We start from the raw sequence: 19089 nt of genomic DNA, 5'->3' as shown, positions 1-19089 counted from the left end.
ATTCAGATACTTTTCTAGCCAAAGAGTCAACAATCAATCAAGAAAATGTTACCTTTAGTTCTTGCTTTTAGTAAAAATTTTAATCAGTTTCAAACCTGCAGTTTAAGTCTTAGATTTATGTCAGAACATGCCATGAATGTGACATCAGCAATAGAAACCTACTTCACCTCTCTTACTTAAATTCTTTTTAGGTAAAGTACATAACATGCCAATGGAATTGAGTCAGTAAAATTAGTCTAGCCTTTCTAACTAGTAGAAGCCTGTTTCAAATCTCTTACTATGCCATCCTAATGGAAGGAATTTAAAAAAATTTTTTATTGATTGATTTTATTTTATTTATTTATTTATTTTAAATATATTTTACTGATTTTTTTACAGAGAGGAAGGGAGAGAGATAGAGAGCCAGAAACATCAATGAGAGAGAAACATCGATCAGCTGCCTCCTGCACTTCCCCCACTGGGGAAATGCCCGCAACCCAGGTACATGCCCTTGACCGGAATCGAACCTGGGACCTTTCAGTCCGCAGGCCGACGCTCTATCCACTGAGCCAAACCGGTTTCAGCTATTGATTGATTTTAAAGAGAGGAAGGGAGAGAGAGAGAGAGAAAGACATAAATTTATTATTCCACTTATTTATGCATTCCTTGGTTGATTTTCTTTTGTTTCCATTGCCTTAGGAGCTGTATCGGTGAAGATATTGCTTTGGCATGTATCTTGAGATTTTGCTCCTGTGGATTCCTCTAATATTTTTATGGTTTCCCTTCTTACCTTTAAGTCCTTTATCCATTTTGAGTTTATTTTTGTGCATGGTGTAAGTTGGTGGTCCAGTTTCATTTTTTTGCAATTTTCCCAACACCGTTTATTGAAGAGACTCCTGACTCCATTGTATGTTCTTGCCTCCTTTGTCAAATAATAATTGAACATAATGGTTTGGGTCGATTTCTGGGTTCTCTATTCTATTCCATTGGTCTATATGTCTGTTCTTGTGCCAGGACCAGGCAGTTTTGAGAACCAGTGGCTTTGTAATACAGCTTGATATCTGGTATTGAGATCCCTCCTACTTTGTTCTTCTTTCTCGGGATCAGCTGCAGCTATCCGGGGTCTTTTTTTTTATTACAGATGAGTTTTTGGAGAGTTCGTTATAGGTCTGTGAAATATGCCATTGGTATTTTAATGGGGAGTGCATTAAATCTATTGATTGCTTTGGGTAGTATGGGCATTGGTTGATTCTTGTATGTGCCCTGACCGGGGATTGAACCTGCAACCTCAGCATATTGGGACAACGCTCTAACCAATTGAGGTAGCCAGCCAGGGCTGGAAGGAACTTTTTCCTTTTTGTTTTTTGCTGTTGGTCTTCTTCATTTTCAAAACCATTCATTCATTCAGTATTTAGAACACAGTAGGCTTTTTGAAAGCCTACTGTGTTCTAAATACTATTGTAGACCAACCCTGTGGATAAAGCATTGAAAACAAAAGAAGTCTTTTCCCTTTGGGAGCTTATAGACTGATTAGGAATGGGATGAAAGAGGAATCAGACAGTAAGCAAGTAAGGACTTAATAAATAAAATCCTGTCTTATTTATTGTGCAACTTTGAGGGCTAAGTGACATCTTTGAACTTTATTTTTCTCATCTTTAACATGGGGATAATGATTCCTTCTGTACCTAGCTTATGGAATTGTTTTCAGAAGCGAGTAGGGTTGTATTATACCCTTCAAATTCCTGTAGTAAGTTACTGTTACTACTCTTAGAAAAGGAAAAGGAGCATGAGAGAAGACTGGTCTAAGAGAGTCTGGTGTTCCATTATAGCCGCTCTGTGACTATTAGTCATGGCTGTTTGACTGTTTTAGGGAAGAGATGGTTGAACCTATACAGCTTTCAGATTCAAGTTTGGTTTGCAATTTAACTTCTCTATTGTGTAAAGCACCAGGTGTTTATTTTGACAACTTGAAAATTCTGACATATTTACTCAATATATAATGCATTTACTACCTTTGGAGTTTGAAGACCTGGGACATTCCTAGCTGTGAATGTCCTAGTCAACTAACCTCTTTATACTTTAGTTTCTTCATTTATAAAATAGGGATAATAATTTCTTCAGAGGTATGAGATGAGATAATGGATGTAAGAGGTCATTGTAAGCTGTTTAATAAGTATGAGAAAAGTTATTCTCTCTGGCAAAGGAAAAGGGGGTCGTACTGTGATCAGTGCTGCACGCAGGAGGAAGAGAGGGAGGGAGGGGGCACTAGTTTAAAGTGCATCCTTTGACTCTGGAATACTTTATGGTAAGGAAATCTCTCAGGGTGTGTGAACTGTCAGTGCACTGAGTTCAGAAATTCATTTTGTAGTATATGATGTTGCTAGATGTTTTTTCAGGTATACATTTAAAAAATAATCTAATCTTGAATCAAATCTATGCCTTAAAAAAATTCCATTGTTGCAGAAACCGGTTTGGTTCAGTGGATAGAGCGTCGGCCTGTGGACTGAAAGGTCCCAGGTTTGATTCTGGTCAACGGCACGTACCTGGGTTGCGGGCACATCCCCAGTGGGGGATGTGCAGGAGGCAGCTGATCGATGTTTCTCTCTCATCGATGTTCCTAACTCTCTATCTCTCTCCCTTCCTCTCTGTAAAAAATCAATAAAATATATTTTTTAAAAAAATTCCATTGTTAAAGATTTTCTACATTTATTCCCTCAAATGTATACTTGTCAGCCAAATTTCCAGGAGTATTTTTTAGAAAGATGTCGACTGTATTTTATTTAAAGGTAGATAACAGTTTTACGATTGTCTGAGAGAACAGTGCATTGCTTGGTTTATTTCCTCTATGGATAGCTAATTCTGATAAAACTCATTTAATCTGTTACAGAGGACTCCCTAGCCAGACTTTACCCTGCACATGCCATCTAGGTGATAACCAGTGTACTTGATTTTCCCTACCCAGCTGCTTACTCTCTTCGTTGACTTTGGTTGGCAACACAGTGTCAAAAATTGGTATAAAGGCCCTGGCCAGTGTGGCTCCGTTGGTTGAGCGTCATCCCATGCACCAAGAGGTCATTGGTTGGATTCCCTGTCAGGACACATGCCTGGGTTTCGGGCTGGATCCCCAGTTCCTGCAGCTGATCAATGTTTCTCATTGATATTTTTCCCCCTCCCCCTCTCCCCCCTCTCTCCCCTCCCCCTTTCCTCTCTCTCTCTCTCCCCTCCCCCTCCCTCTCTCCTTCCCTTCTCCCTCTCCCTCTCCCTCTCCCTTCCTCCTCTAAAAATCAATAAAAACATTTTTAAAAATTGGTATAAAGGATTAATTAATTATTCATCCATAGCTTTAGTGATCCCAAAGCACTTTGTCTATATATCTATAGGCACTTTTCCCTTTGTAGTTTGTTTATCTCTTTATACTCCCTACTAAACAGTACCCGTATGTGCAAATAAACTGAGTTAAAGATTCCCATGTTGTTGGTTTCAATTTAACCATTACAAATGGTTAATAGTTATTACCAGTAATGATACATACAGGTCTTTTTATTGTAATGTGTTTTTCTTTTAATATGAAATTAGCAGGTATACATTTATATATTGCTTTCTTGGTATTACCAAATTGTTTGCCAACATCAGTCCTCTAATATTCAGTGCTACGAACAATTTACAGTTCTTGTTTATTCACAACCAACCTTACTAATCATGGATTTTAATATTTTAAAATAAATATATTTCCAGTTTAATAGTTATAAATATTGGATAATATCCCACATGCCAAGCATTCAGAATGGGGTTTGCACTGGCACACCCTCCTTGGAGCACACCCATAGGATCTCCTGTTCAAGTGAATTTTTTTCCTCCTAAACTCTAAGGGTCCCCACGATACTTGCCCAGAGGGCCAATGGGTAGCAGCAGCTCATCCTGGGCTAACCTCCTGAATCTGCCTCCAAGGCCCCCTTTTCTCTGAATACCCGGTGAGCTAACAGCTCACTTCTTTACCACGTTGTTTCTAGAGAGTTGTTGCTTTTTCTATCCTAGGCCCTTGTTTCATTGTCCCCAGCTTTAATAAACGTACTCTCAAAAAATTTTAAAAATGGGGGTGTGCTAATTTCCAAGTATATCTCTTTCAGTTATATACTCGGGGCCCTGGGAAATGACCACCAGTAGGGTCCACAGACCCAGTGGTCTGGATCTTGGGCCAGGACTCAATTTATTTCCTGGTCCTCTTAAGTCCATGACACTTCTAGACTCCAGATGTCAATATCAGCCTGTCCTCAAAACAGTTTACAGTTACCTGAATGAATGGCCATAAGCAGGGCCAACTACATTATTTGTGTGCCCAGTACTCCTGGATTGAGAATGAGTAAGAGAAATTGCCCACTAAAAGTGCCACGGTTCTCCCAAGCCCAGGCAAGGAAAGGATGGCCAGGTGGGGCCAGAGGGTGTGGCCAAGAGGCCCCTCCTGGGAAAACAGGAGGAGATAGATCATGCGTGTGAGCTTTAAGCCCCCAGCACGTTTCATTTTCCCCATCAGACTTCACTTACAGAACACAAATTTACAGATAAAATTATTAAGAATTTCAAGACAGCAACTGCAGAGTATTAAACAAGTACAGGGGCATATTAGGTCTTAGAGCCATAGATTTCTTAGGGAATTATTACACTTGCTTTGGTATTAACTGGTTCCTTTCTCCTGGTGACCTGGATTCCTTCAGTCAGTGGGTTCAGGATCTGAAATTGGTTCAGGTCCAGAAACTGGGCATAGGGGTCTGGTTTTTTATTGGGGTGGCTGCCCTCAGCATCTTGATCTATCCTTGGTTTGTTTTGGTGTTACTGTAGATGAAAAGGGGGCACTGTAATAAATCTAACAGAAAGTAACCTCATAGGGTGATCTGATCATAAATTCCTAACTGGTCAGGTCATAGTGGGTAGTTTTGCACCAGGCCTGTAACTTCTTTAGTAAAAGGTTTAAGCAAGCCCTGTGGGTTTTTTGTTGTTGTTATTGTGTGTGTGTATATATATACACATACACACATATATGTATAATTTTAGAGATGAAGGGAGGGGGAAGAGAGAGAGAAAAACATCAGTGATGAGAGAGAATCATTGATTGGCCGTCCCCTGCACACTGGGGTTCAAACTCGTAACCCGGGCATGTGCCCTGACTGGGAATCAAACTGTGACCTCCTGGTTCATAGGTCGATGCTCAGCCACTGAGCAGCACTGGCTGGGCAAGCCTGTTTATTGTTCTTGTGCATATAGATTAGCACACCTTTGAAATGCCAGAAGTAATTCTCTTTTCCAGACTCCTGAAAGAGAGCACAGAATCTTAACTATGCTGTGATCCAATCCCTGCCTTGCTTTCTCCCACTTTCATGTAATCTTTCTTACATTCCCTTCTTAGTTCCACATGCATAAAAGAAACAGCAAACTGTCATTCTCTGAAACATTTGAGATCTTGCTTCCTTTCCATTGCCATCCATTTTAGCTCAAATAAACTCATAAAATTTTCTACAGGTTTGGACGTTCTTTTTAAATTTTTATTTATTGATTTTAAAGAGAGGAAGGGAAAGAGAAATGTCAATGTGTTCCACTTATTTACTAGTATACACTCATTGTTTTTTTGTGTGTTTTTTAAAAATATATTTTTATTGGTTTCAGAGAAGAAGGGAAAGGGAGAGAGATAGAAACATCAATGATGAGAGAGAATCATTGATTGGTTGCCTCCTGCACACCCCCTACTAAGGATCAAGCCTGCAACCCAGGCATGTGCCCTTGACCGGAATCTAACTTGGGACTCTTCAGTCTTCAGGCCAATGCTCTGTCCACTGAGCCACACCGTCTAGGGCAGCTGTGGGCAAACTACGGCCCGCGGGCCAGATCCGGCCCGTTTGAAATGAATAAAACTAAAAAAAAAAAAAAAGACCGTACCCTTTTATGTAATGATGTTTACTTTGAATTTATATTAGTTCACACAAACACTCCATCCATGCTTTTGTTCCAGCCCTCCGGTCCAGTTTAAGAACCCATTGTGGCCCTCGAGTCAAAAAGTTTGCCCACCCCTGGTCTAGGGCTATACGCTCATTGTTTGATTCTTGTATGTGCACTGACTGGAATTTGAACCCACAATCTTGGGGTGTCGGGAGGATACTAAACAACTGAACTACTACCTGGCCAGGGCCAGGTTTGGCTGTTCATATATCAATACTAGAGGCCCAGTGCACGAAATTCATGCACAAGTAGGGTCCTAGCGGCAGGCGGCTGCCAGCCTGGGCCTCCCTTTGTTCTGTGCTACCCCCTGGTGGTCAGCACTCATCAGAGCGAGCAATTGTACTCCTGGTCGGTCGAACTCCCGAGGGGACACTTTGCATATTAGGTTTTCATATACATAGATTACAGATAGAGAACTGCTCTTATTGGCTGCTTGTCATTTTGCTGCTAGTGACATCATGTTTTATTAACTATCTCCATACATTTGAGTCAGATCCCTTTGACTGGCGCTCTGATTTTGCTGGTCTTCATGTAGTTACTAGAGGCCTGGTGCACGAAATTCATGCACTGGGGGGGGGGGAGCGGTTTCCCTCAGCCGGCCTGTTCCCTCTCACAGTTCGGGAGCCCTTGGGGGATGTTTGACTTGTAGCTTCCTATGGGGAGCATCTGTCCCCTGGTTGTCAGTGCACATCATAGCGACCAGTCATTTAGCTGTTCAGTCTATTTGCATATTAGCCTTTTATTATATAGGATTGTGTCCATCTAGCTTCTAACAGTTAAGTACCACAGGCTGGTCTCCTTTGTGTCAGGGTCTTGTCATCCATCACCTTTGCTGTCAGTGAGGTTAGTTGTGTAACAACCTCTCCAATGGAGGAGAACAGCTATTAACTTATTAATACTGGTGCCCCTTCTCACTAGCACATTCCTGATGATATCCTCTTGGCTATTCAAGGAACGTAATCTTTTGATGTGTTTTCTGACCACTTCAACAAGCCTACTTCCCTGAAACTTTTAATCCCTTTCTCCACTGTCTGCCACTACAGTTTTGGCATTGCTACTTTATTTAACATGGACCATCACTTTTCTAGCTTTCAGGAACCATCCTAGTGGTAGTAAGTTCACACCAGATCTTGAAGTTTTTGACCAGGGTGTTAAATTCTGTATCTCCAGAGAATGATCAATCACCTCCCTTTTTAATCTTATACTAGAGACCCAGTGCATGAATTCATGCATGGGTGGGGTCCAGCTGGCCCAGCCCCAATTGGGGCAGATCGGGGCTGGGCCCGTGGGGAGGAGGAGATGGCAGGAGGTTGGCCGGCTGGGCCGGCCCGCCCTGATCGGGGCTCGATCGGGGCTGGGCTGGCTTGGGGGAGGGGCTGTGGGCGATTGGCCAGCGGGCCCCTCCCCCAAATGAGGTGTGGGGGGCAATCGGGGGGTCAGTGGCCGGGGGAGGTGCTGTGGGAGGTTGGCCAGCCAGCCCCACCCCAATTGGTGTGTGGGGGGCTGATTGGGGGTGGAACTGGCTGGGGGGAGGGGCTGTGGGCCAATGGGGATGGTGGGGGCTGATAGGGGGTGGGGTAGGGTGGGGGAGGGGCTGCAGGAGGTTAGCCGACCAGCCCCGCCTCCTATTGGGGTGGGGAGGTATCAGGGGCGGGGCTGGTCAGGGGGAAGGGCCGCGAGGGTTTGGCCAGCCACCCCGCCATCGATCTGGGTGGGAGAGTCCAATCAGGGATGGGGATGGCCAGCGGGAGGGGCTGCGGGAGGTTGACCGCTGGCCCTGCCCCCTGATCGGGCCAGTTCACTGGCCACAGTGGGCGTCATAGCGACTGGTTGTTCTGGTTGTTACGAATGCTGGCTTTTTATATATATATACACTAGGGGCCCGGTGCATGAAATTCTTGCACTGGGTGTGTGTTGGGGGGGAGTGTCCCTCAGCCCAGCCTGCCCCCTCTCACATACTGGGAGCCCTCAGGCGTTGACCCCCATCACCCTCCAATCGCAGGATCGGCCCCTTGCCCAGGCCTGACGCCTCTGACAGAGGTGTCAGGCCTGGGCAGGGGACCCTCATTTCCCCCCATCACTGGTTCTGCCCCCAGCCCAGGCCTGATGCCTCTGGCCCAGGCATCAGGCCTGGGCAGGGGACCCCCAGACCCCTCCGATTGCTGGCTCTGCCCCTTGCCCAGGCCTGATGCCTCAGCCAGAGGCGTAGACCCCCATCACCCTCTGATCACCTGATCGGCCCCTTGCCCAGGCCTGACGCCTCCGCCAGAGGTGTCAGGCTTGGACAGGGGACCCCCATCTCCCCCCGATCACTGGCTCTGGTCCCCGCCCAGGCCTGAGGCCTCTGGCCTAGGAATCATGCCTGGGCAGGGGACCCCCATCTCCCTCTGATCGCTTGCTCCACCCCCCGCCCAAGCCTGACGCCTCTGACCCAGGCTTCAGGCCTGGGCAAGGGGACCATCATATCCCCCCAATCCCTGGCTCAGCCCCCCGCCCAGGCCTGATGCCTCGGCCAGAGGAGTTGACCCTCATCACCCTCTGATCACCAATCACCAGATTGGCCCCTTGACCAGGCCTGAGGCCTCCGGCAGAGGTGTCAGGCCTGGGCAGGGGACCCCCAGCTCCCCGTGGTTGCAGGCTCCGCCCCTGCCCAGGCCTAACGCCTCTGGCTGAGGTGTCCGGCTCGGGCAGCGGGGACCGGCAGCTGCAGCGGCCCCGCGATCGTGGGCTCCGCTTTAGGCCCAGGCAAGGGACCCCTAGCTCCCGGGACTGCCAGCTTCGACCGTGCCCAGCTCCCATCGCTGGCTCCACCCCTACTTCCTGCTATCACTGGCCAGGGCGGCAAAGGCGCCTGATTCTCCGATCATGGCTGGGGGGCAGGGCAGAGGCTCCCCCCTGGGTTTCCGATCACTGTCAGTGGCAGGGGGCTTCTTCCTGCTTTCCCTTTCGCCTCCCTGCATTGTGCCTACACATGCAAATTAACTGCCATCTTGTTGGCAGTTAACTGCCAATCTTAGTTGGCAGTTAATTTGCATATAGCCCTGATTAGCCAATGAAAAGGGTATCGTCGTACGCCAATTACCATTTTTCTCTTTTATTAGTGTAGATAGATGTTCTGATCCTCATGTTCAAACACTCAGAATTCGGTCACATTTGTACTCCTCTGGTACATGCTGGCTAAGTCTTTCTCGTAACTCTCTGAGGTTATAGTTCTGACCTTATCAGACACAGTACTGACCTACTATAAATTAAAGGCCGATGAGCCAGGGGGCATGGAGGTGGCAGATCCTGAGGGGCACTGTTTTATTGAACAGGTAGGGGAGTCCTCTGCATTATCTTCATGTGAGGAGAGAGCGCTAGCTCTTACAGGGCCTCTTTTGTAGTCAGAAGGAGTTAAGGAGTATTTGGGTATTTGAGATTTTGGAGGGGTTTCAACTCTGTTGTCTCCATCTTGTGGATTAGAGTCCCTTTTTCCTAATCAGGGTTCTGATGTTGGCATAGCATACTTCCCTGGTTGAGAGTTAACTTTCTTTGGAGCTGGGCTATTCTGATGAGCCTGATCTTCAATTTTTTCTGTCCTCCTGCTGTCACAGAAAAAAAGCCTCTTTGTATGTTTACCTAGGAGGTCCTGTGGCTTTCGTATTTGACTTTCACTTGACTGTTAATCACTCTTAGCTTTTTGTTATCTTTTTCTAGAGCATCAATTGAATTTAATCATAGCTATTCAATTTCATTGTCATAGTCATAGTCATTGTTTCCCCTTACTTTTCACATGCCTGATACATCCAGTCAACTAGAGTATTCCACTCCACAGATAACACTATCATCACTGGTGAAAGTGTAAGAATTACGCCAGCACCTTGTGCCATGGATTATCTGTGTTACACCCACCACCAGTGATGGAGTCCTCATTGCCATCTAGTCTGTGAGCAATTCAACTCCAAAACCACATCGTATTTCGAGTTTTCTCAGATCGCATGTAGCACCAACTGTTAGTAGGTACTTGTTCTCTGAAAATACACTCTGAATTGGAGTTTAGAATTCAGACTGTTTATTAGAGAATTCCCTTGGGATCCAAATCACGAAAGAGACAGGAAGCAAGATTGGCAGATTTGATCCTTCTCTTAATTAAGGGTGAAGGAAGTTGGATATCTATACTTAGTCACAGTTCTTTCAAAACTTTTTTTTTTACTTTATTTTCATATTTGATCATTCTAAACTTATAACTTACTGAACCATCCTCCTGTATCTAAAATAACTTCTACTTTCTTTAGGCAAACCAATTCCTTCCTTCTAAGATATGCTCATATCCTTTCTCAGGTGTTTATGTGAGTTTTGGAGGTGTTTTTTTGTTTTTGTTTTTTATAACATAAAATTTTGGCTTTTATACTCTAATAATTCAAGCTGGGGTTTGGAAAGGGAACTTACTTGAGGAAACTGAAAATGATATATTTTAAAATGAAAATTACCCTTCAAGTTTATGATATTTTTATATTATGAATCTGTATTTCAACCCCTTGAAAATAAATCCCAGTTGGCAATGTTCTCAGTTAGTTGTACATTTCTATTATGTTCCAGTTTTAAATGATAATCACTGGTACTGAACTGGGTTTATTTTTTTTTTAAAGCATATGGATTTTGTGTTTTAAATATATTATTTACTATTTTCTCTTTTTAGAAACTATACCCTACCTCCCTAAACTGGTTAATAGTGGCATGGAAGATCCATTGGGTGAGTATCATCTACACTTTTAAAAAATTTATCTTTATTGTTGTATTATAGATGTCTCCCTTTTTTTTTCTCCCCAATGACCCTGCTACCCTGCCCCCGCCGCCTCTCTCCAGGTCTTCACCACACTATTTTCTGTGTCCATGGGTTATGCATACATATGCCTGTAAGTTCCCCGGTTAATTTCTCCCCACCCACCCCCGGCTTCCCTATGAGATTCGTCAGTCTGTTCCATGCTTCTATGTCTCTGGATCTATTTTGTTCATTAGTTTATTTTGTTCATTAGATTCCACGGATGAGTAAGATCATGTGATACTTGTCTTTCTCTGACTGACTTATTTCACTTAACATAATACTCCCCAGTCCCTCCATGCTGTCTCAGAGGGTAAGAGATCCTTCTTTTTTACGGCTGCATAGTATTCCATGGTATAAATGTACCGCATCTTTTTTTATCTACTCATCTATTGATGGGCACTAGGGCTGTTTCTAAATCTTAGCTATTGTAAATTGTACTGCTATGAACATAGGGGTGCATATATTCTTTATGATGGTGTTTTGGGTTTCTTAGGATATATTCCTAAAAGTGGGATCACTATACAAATGGCAGTTCCATTTTTAATTTTTGAAGAAACTCCATACTGTTTTCCATAGTGGCTGCACCAGTCTGCATTCCCACCACCAGCAGTATACTAGGGTTCCCTTTTGTCCACATCCTCCCCAGCACTTGTCATTTGTTGATGTGTTGATGATAGCCATTCTGACAGGTGTGAGGTGATACCTCATTGTCATTTTAATTTGCATCTCTCTGACGATTAATGACTTGAAGCATTTTTTCACATGTCTCTTGGCCATCTACATGTTCACTTTGGAGAAGTGTCTATTTAAGTTCTTTGCCCAGTTTTTAATTGGATCATTTGTCTTCCTTTGTTAAGCTACATGAGTTCCTTATATATTTTGTAAATTAATTCCTTATTAGATGTAACATTGGTAAATATATTTTACCAAATGGGGAAAAAATGCCAGTGTAACTTGAAGAAGTATCGTGAAAATGTTACCAAGTTTATATTCTTGTCACGTCCAGTTACCATAGATGACTGTGGTTAGTTAGGCACTTTGACCTACTTGTACAAGTAATAGCTCAGATTAATAGTCGGGCTTTGAGAAGACTTTTTTTCTTTTCTTCTTTTAGAGAGAGAGGAAGCGGGGAGGAGAGAGAGAAACATTGATCAGTTCCACCTCATACATTGCCTCCGATCAGGGATGGAATCTGCAACCTAGGTATGTGCCCTGAAGGGGAATCGAATCCACAACCTTTGGTGTATGGGATGATGCTTCAGATAACTGAGCCACTCGGTTCAGTGAGAAGACTGTTCTTGAAAATCTTACAGAATCAGAATTTCTCCTTTGATTTTTTTTTAAAGTATTTTTTTATTGACTTAAGAGAGGAAGGGAAAGGAGGAGAAACATCAGTGATGAGAGAGAATCATAGATTGGCTGCCTCCTGTATGCCCCCTACTGGGGATCAAGCCTGCAATCCAGGCATGTGCCCTGACCTCTTGGTTCATAGTTTGATGATCAACCACTGAGCCACCATGGCCGGTCTCCTTTGATTTTAATGATCTTAAGTGGCTTCTTTAGGATCTTTGCTTTTTTTTTTTTCCCCCTGAAGAGAGGGTACTTACATCTAGTTCATCAGTGAAATCCTTATATTGTACACCAGAGGGCAGTTTAGTTTCATTACCAAGTTAATTCTTTTCTTTTTTTTTAAATAATACATTTGTGTGTTTTTTAAAATATATTTTTATTGATTTCAGAGAGGAAGGAAGAGGGAAAGAGAGATAGAAACATCCATGATGAGAGAGAATCATGGATTGGCTGCCTCCTGCAAGTCCCCCACTGGGGATCGAGTCCAAAATCCAGGCATGTGCCCTTGACCAAAATCGAACCTGGGACCTTCCAGTTCGCAGGCCGACGTTCTATCCACTGAAACCAAACCGGCTAAGGCCCAAGTTAGTTCTTGAGAGGATTATTTATGAACAATTTAACTTAGTAAATTGAGTTGATTGTAGTTGCCTGGTGACAAATCCTAAAGAACATGTCTACTAGTATATGGCCAATAAGAGTAACATACAATAACTCCAAAGGTTTTTACTGGAAACGTATTTTTCTCTCTGACTTACATCACCTAACTCAAGGATAACTTAAATTTAATTTAATGTAAGTAATTAAATTTATCATTAAGCTAATTAAATTTAACTTAAATTAACTATAACTTAAATTTATTAGAGGATAACATAGTGAGAGTTGCTATGGAAGTTAAAGTTGGCCAATAGTAAATTGAAACATAAATTGAAATGTACTTTTGATAACTAATATGAGAAAAAAGTTGTCTTCTGTGCTAGTGAGAAGATTTTTCCTTTAATACTTTAAATCTTGGAATTTGTAAATTAACATTTATATTCATATGTGGATTTTAGAAAAAAATGGAAATGATTCATAGTTACATATTTAACAATCAGTCTCATTCTCTTTTTCCTCCACTCCTTCTTCAAATGTTATACTGATTTTTTTCTTCGTTGCTTACAAAACATACATATGATAAGAATTTGGTTTACTGAGTTATAGTCCACTCAATGCCATTTGACAAAGTAAAGATTCTGACTGTAAAATGAGTTTTGTTTCTAAGAAGATGGAGTCTGTATAGTATGGGTGAGAATTTTGTTAAGTCGATTTGGCTAACAGTTATGTAGATGTATTGAAAAAGAATTATGTTTTCTATTCTAAAAATAAAATGAGGGATTTTTATCCACCAAGTTCCAGTGGGACTAACCTATGGCTTCTAGGACCTTTCCTACATGGACAAATGTTTACACATTTTATTTATAGTTTAAAATCCATTAATTTTGTTAGTATTGACATTTGTAAATACCATTACTGATCTCATTGGAAAAGTCTTTAAATCTTGAGAAGCTGTCAAGCTCACTCTAGTGGATATGTTTTCCAAATTTTAAATTTTCTCTATAAAGCTTGACTTAATATCGCTGACAATGCATACTATCAGGTTTTGTTTTGTTTTTATTCTATTTTGAGACAATGTCTGTCAAATATCTAAGCATGAATAACATAATTTGTCATTCAATCTTTCCTTTGAAAATGGTATCTTATGCCGAAACCGGTTTGGCTCAGTGGATAGAGCGTTGGCCTGCGGACTGAGGGGTCCCAGGTTCGATTCCGGTCAAGGGCATGTACCCGGGTTGTGGGCACGTCCCCAGTGGGGGATGTGCAGGAGGCAGCTGATCGATGTTTCTCTCTCATCGATGTTTCTGACTCTCTATCTCTCTCCCTTCCTCTCTGTGGAAAATCAATAAAATATATTTTTTTAAAAAAGAAAATGGTATCTTATGAAAAAAATTGGCTAGCTCAGCTTGCAACTCAATCACACAAGTGCCTTTTCTGAAGGTAACCATTGCACTTAAGTATACGCTTTATGCATTTCTTATCATTTCATCACACATAATAAAAGACATGTACCAAAGGGTTGAGAGTTATTAAAACTAATAATTTTTATATTTTTATCAAGGACATTCTTAAAGCTGGTGTTATTTTTAACTTTAATTATATAGTGGTGACGAATATGAGGCCTATTACAATTTGGTGGTACTGCCTTGATTTGTGTTAGGGTACCAGCAGTTTTGCTCACCATTGCTTTTGGATCATCAGTGCAAATGTCAACACAGTGAAAAAGGCAAATAATTCTTTAGTATTATTAAGTATATAGTTGCACCTCTTGGACTCCAGAAGGATCTCAGGGATCCCCAGGGATGGATGGGCCATACTTACTTCAGCTTCCTGAGGTTCAGAGAGGTCCTTCTGTGAAAATCAGGAGCAAAGTCAAGACTTAGTCCTGGAAATTGTATTGAGTAGGACCAGGCTTCTGACAAGTTTAGACAAACTTCATTAAGTTTCTGTAGTACCCTCCCTTCTACAGAAGTGAACACAGTCTGTTGGACATTTGGCAGAAATATGGTCAGAGGGAGTGAGTAGCTCTGTGGTATTTCCTAAATTGAGTGTGACCTACGCACAGCTGTAGGATAAAGAACACTTTTGTGGAGTGAAATGAGTGTTCTGAGCTCATTAGGCAAGTGGGTGTTTTGAGAAGAAATTGACCAGTAAGTAGTCAAGGGAAGTTGTTGGCCAGGCTCACCTGGACACTATGTTCTTATCTTTGAGAAGAGGATAATGGCAGCAGAGATCTTGGTGATGACAGACCTCAGTGTGTCTCTTGAGTTAGACTGCTCCAATCTGGACTGGTGCCCCTCTATGTGTGGTACACAGCTGTCATCCTAAAATATTCCTAGTTACCTGGTGACTCTGCTTCTCTCCTGTTTTTCCTCTTTCGTTTCCTGAATCTTATGTCTTCCTCTTTCTTTCTTTTTAAATTTTTTCCCTTTATTGATTTTCAGAGAGAGGAAGGGAGAAGGTTAGAGAGATAGAAACATCGATGATGAGAATAATTGATCGGCTGCCTCCTGCATGCCCCCTACTGGGGATCCCGCCCTAAACCAGCATGTATTCTCTGGAAATTGAACCATGACCTCCTGGTTCATAGGTTGATACTCAACCACTGAGCCATGCCAGCCGGGCAAGTTTTTGGGTTTTCTTATGAAGAAATGAGCTGTGGAAGAAGTGAGCCAGCTGGGCTGTGTGAACTCAGGGAGAAAGTTACAGAGGCGAAAGAAGGGCCCTTAGAGCTTAGGAGGGAGAAAGCAAAGGTCTGCACCTTGAAGGAAGAAAAAAGGAAAGAAAGAAAGGCAGGGGTGGGGTGGGGGAGGGGCATTGGTTCAAGAGACAGGGAGATGGCACCTGGGCTAAAAGTTTTTTGATACAGGAGAGGATCTGTCTGTAGGTATACTAAATTGCCTTCCCAAAATGTTTTAAATCTTCTGACTTCATTAAGTTTCTGTAGTGCTCTCCCTTCTGTAGAAGTGAACACAATTTTATTTAAAATTTTTTTGGTATTTGTTTGATGAAATAATTTAATGAGTAGATTATTAATATGAATTTGAAACTAGATTATTCTTATGTGTGGTGTTCTGGAAACAGATTTACAAGGTAATTTCTTTAGATTAGAATTTATATCACATAGGAAATAGGAGAAGCAGTTTGTTGAGGTAGAAAACAGAAGCTATATCCTAAACAAATGAAATCAATTATTTTCTTCCTACTCTGTATCTGAATTTATAAATCATATTATATTATAAAGGGTTTTTTTCCTAGCTGTTAAGGACATACGTTAAGAAGCCATGCTCGCCCTAACTGGTTTGGCCCAGTGGGTAGAGCATCGGCCTGTGGAGTGAAAGGTCCCAGGTTCGATTACAGTCAAGGGCATGTACCTTGGTTGCGGGCACATCCCCAGTAGGAGGTGTGCAGGAGGTAGCTGATTGATGTCTCTCTTTCATCGATGTTTCTAACTCTCTATCCTTTTCCCTTCCTCTCTGTAAAAAATCAATAAAATAATTTTTTTTTAAAAAGAAGCCGTGCTCAAAGCTAATACATGCACTTCACTTCAAAGTTTATGGGAAAAAATTTTGTGATGTTATGTTGTTATCATTTGAAGCTCAAAATGTGCTGACGACACAGTCCTTCCTCCCTTCTCTTTAAGAATGAAGGGCAAAATATGAACTTAATTAGTTTTGAGATCCTTACGGTGTAGGAGATACATGCCTCTGGAATTAAATAATGCCCAAAATGATGTTAGTTCTATTTTCCCCCCTGGATTTTCAGTAGAAACTTAATGTAGCATTGTTATGAACATATATTAAATATCTTCTGTCATCTTATAAGACTATAAACTTATGGAGGGCAAGATCTGTTTTTGTTTTGTTTTTGTTGTTGTTTTTGTTGTTAATCCTTACCCCGAGGATATTTTTTCCATTGATTTTTTTTTTTTTTTCAATTTGAGGTTTTCCTTTTTATTTCATGTATTGAAGTTACACTGGTTAACTAAATTATACAGATTTCATGCCGGGGTCCAGCCCCAGCGGGTCCAGGGGTCCCCAAAGGTGTGGACAGAGTCGGCGAAGAAGGAATGACACGGAGGCAGCCTTGCCAGGATCTCTAGCCAGGATCTCCAGCCAAGTTCTGGTCTGGATCTCCAGAAAGGTTCTGCTTCGGATCTCCAGCCAGGTTCTGTGGCCATGTTCCCTCGCTAGGTTCTCCAGCCAGGTTCAGTCACCAGGTTCTAGTCAGGTTCTTTTGCCAATTTCTGTAGTCAGGTTCAGTTCAGGATCTTTTGCCATGTTCTCTCCAGCAAAGTTCTTCTGTCTGTAGGTTCTGTGTAGGTTCTGTCTTCTTGGCTCTCTTCTAAGTTCTGTGTTCTAAATTCTGTCTCCATTGATTTTTTTTTAGAGCAAGTGAAAGGGAAGAAAAGAGAGAGACATTGATTGGTTACCAAGTCAGAACCAGAAGTTTTTTGTGGTTTTGGTTGTTTGTTAAGAGAAAAAAAAATTTTTAAATATATTTTTGTTGATTTCAGAGAGGAAGGGAGAGGGAGAGAGAGATAGAAACATCAATGATGAGAGAGAATCATTGATCGGCTGCCTCCTCCATGACCCTTACTGGGAATCCAGCCCGCAACCCAGGTATGTGCCCTTGGCTGGAATCAAACCTGGAACTCTTCAGTCCACAGGCCAACGCTCTATCCACTGAGCCAAACCAGCTAGGACTGTTTGTTTTGTTTTTTTAAAAAATATGTTTTTACTGATTTCAGAGAGAGGAAGGCAGGAAGAGAGAGATAGGAACATCACTGATGAGAATCATCCATCAGCTGCCTACTACATGCCCCCTACTAGGGATGGAGCCTGTAACCCAGGCATGTGCCCTGACCAGTAATTAAACAGTGATCTCCTGGTTTATGGGTCGATGCTCAACCACTGAGCACACTGGCCAGGCAGGACCAGAAATTTTTATTTTCATGAAATCCAGTTGTTTTTTTCTTTTATGGTTAATGTTCTTTATCTTTTTTTAAAATTTAAATTCTTTATTGTTGAAAGTATTATATAGGTCTCCTTTTCCCCCCATTGACCACTCCCTGACCGCTCCTGCCCCCCAGCACATGCCCTTACCTCCCTACTGTCTGTATCCATTGTTTATGCTTATATGCATGCGTACAAGTCCTTTGGTTGATCTCTTACCCCCTCTTCCCAACCCTCCCCTGCCTTTCCTCGGAGGTTTGACAGTCTGTTCCATGTTTCTATGACTTGCTCTTTGTCTTTTAAGAAATCATTGCTTGGCTCTGGCCAGGTAGCTCAGTTGGTTAGAGTATCGTCCTGATATACCAACTGGTCAGGGCACATACAAGAAGTAACCAATGAGTACATAAATAAGTGGAACAATAAATCAATGTTTCTCTTTCTCTCTGAAATCAATCAATCAATCAATCAAAATAAATATATAAATAAAAAGAAATCTTTGCTTAACCCAAGGTCACAAAGATTTTTCTCTATTTTTTCCCCAAGATGTTTTATAGTTTTTAGTTCAGTGATTCTTTTTTTTTTTTTTTTTTTTTTTTATTCATTTTTTACAGAGAGGAAGGGAGAGAGATAGAGAGTTAGAAACATCGATGAGAGAGAATCATCGATCAGCTGCCTCCTGCACATCTCCTACTGGGGATATGCCCGCAACCCAGGTACATGCCTTTGACCGGAATCGAACCTGGGACCTTTCAGTCCACAGGCCGACGCTCTATCCACTGAGCCAAACCGGTTTCGGCTTCAGTGATTCTTTTTTACTTAATTTTTGGATGTGGTACGAAGTTGAAAATATTCTCTGTTATCCACTGAATTACTTTAGCACCTTTGTTGAGTTCCTGATGAAATAAGTAGTTTTCTAGGAAAATATAATTTACCAAAGTGACTCAAGAAATAAAAATCCCATATAGACTATAATAGTCACAGAAGGAAATTAAAATGCATCTTAGCCCAGTGGGTTTTATGGGCAGTTTCAGTTATAGTTTAATTATAATCAACCATGTAGAGCAGAGAAAAAAATAGAAAACATATCCTTTTATTTTATAAAGTTAATGAAATCTTTTTTTTTAATTATATTTTATTGATTTTTTACAGAGAGAAAGGGAGAGAAATAGAGAGTTAGAAACATCGATGAGAGAGAAACATCGATCAGCTGCCTCCTGCACACCTCCCACTGGGGATGTGCCCGCAACCCAGGTACATGCCCTTGACCGGAATCGAACCTGGGACCCTTGAGTCTGCAGGCCAACGCTCTATCCACTGAGCCAAACTGGTTTCGGCTGAAGTTAATGAAATCTTGATAAATAAAAGCTAACAAAGATGGTACAAAAATAAAACTACTGGTAATTATTTTGTTATATCTAC

The 19089-nt window shown here is 41.9% G+C and overlaps 1 protein-coding gene across 8 annotated transcripts in view; it reads left to right on the top strand.

The window, feature by feature from the left end:
* The window catches only part of PHACTR4 (phosphatase and actin regulator 4), a 75600-nt gene that overhangs the window by 2819 nt on the left and 53692 nt on the right, over window positions 1–19089 (top strand). For all 8 annotated transcript variants that reach the window (XM_059690570.1, XM_059690567.1, XM_059690571.1 and 5 more), the window contains one exon: window positions 10646–10699. In XM_059690570.1, the coding sequence (XP_059546553.1) occupies window positions 10684–10699 (16 nt within the window). In that variant the 5' untranslated portion in view covers window positions 10646–10683. Of the gene's footprint in view, window positions 1–10645; window positions 10700–19089 lie in introns of those variants that run through there.

Source organism: Myotis daubentonii, chromosome 3 (genome assembly GCF_963259705.1).
Source record: "Myotis daubentonii chromosome 3, mMyoDau2.1, whole genome shotgun sequence".
NCBI classification, from domain to species: domain Eukaryota; kingdom Metazoa; phylum Chordata; class Mammalia; order Chiroptera; family Vespertilionidae; genus Myotis; species Myotis daubentonii.
The sequence above is the reverse complement of the archived record's forward strand: the minus strand, read 5'-3'. Positions and strand labels throughout refer to the sequence as shown.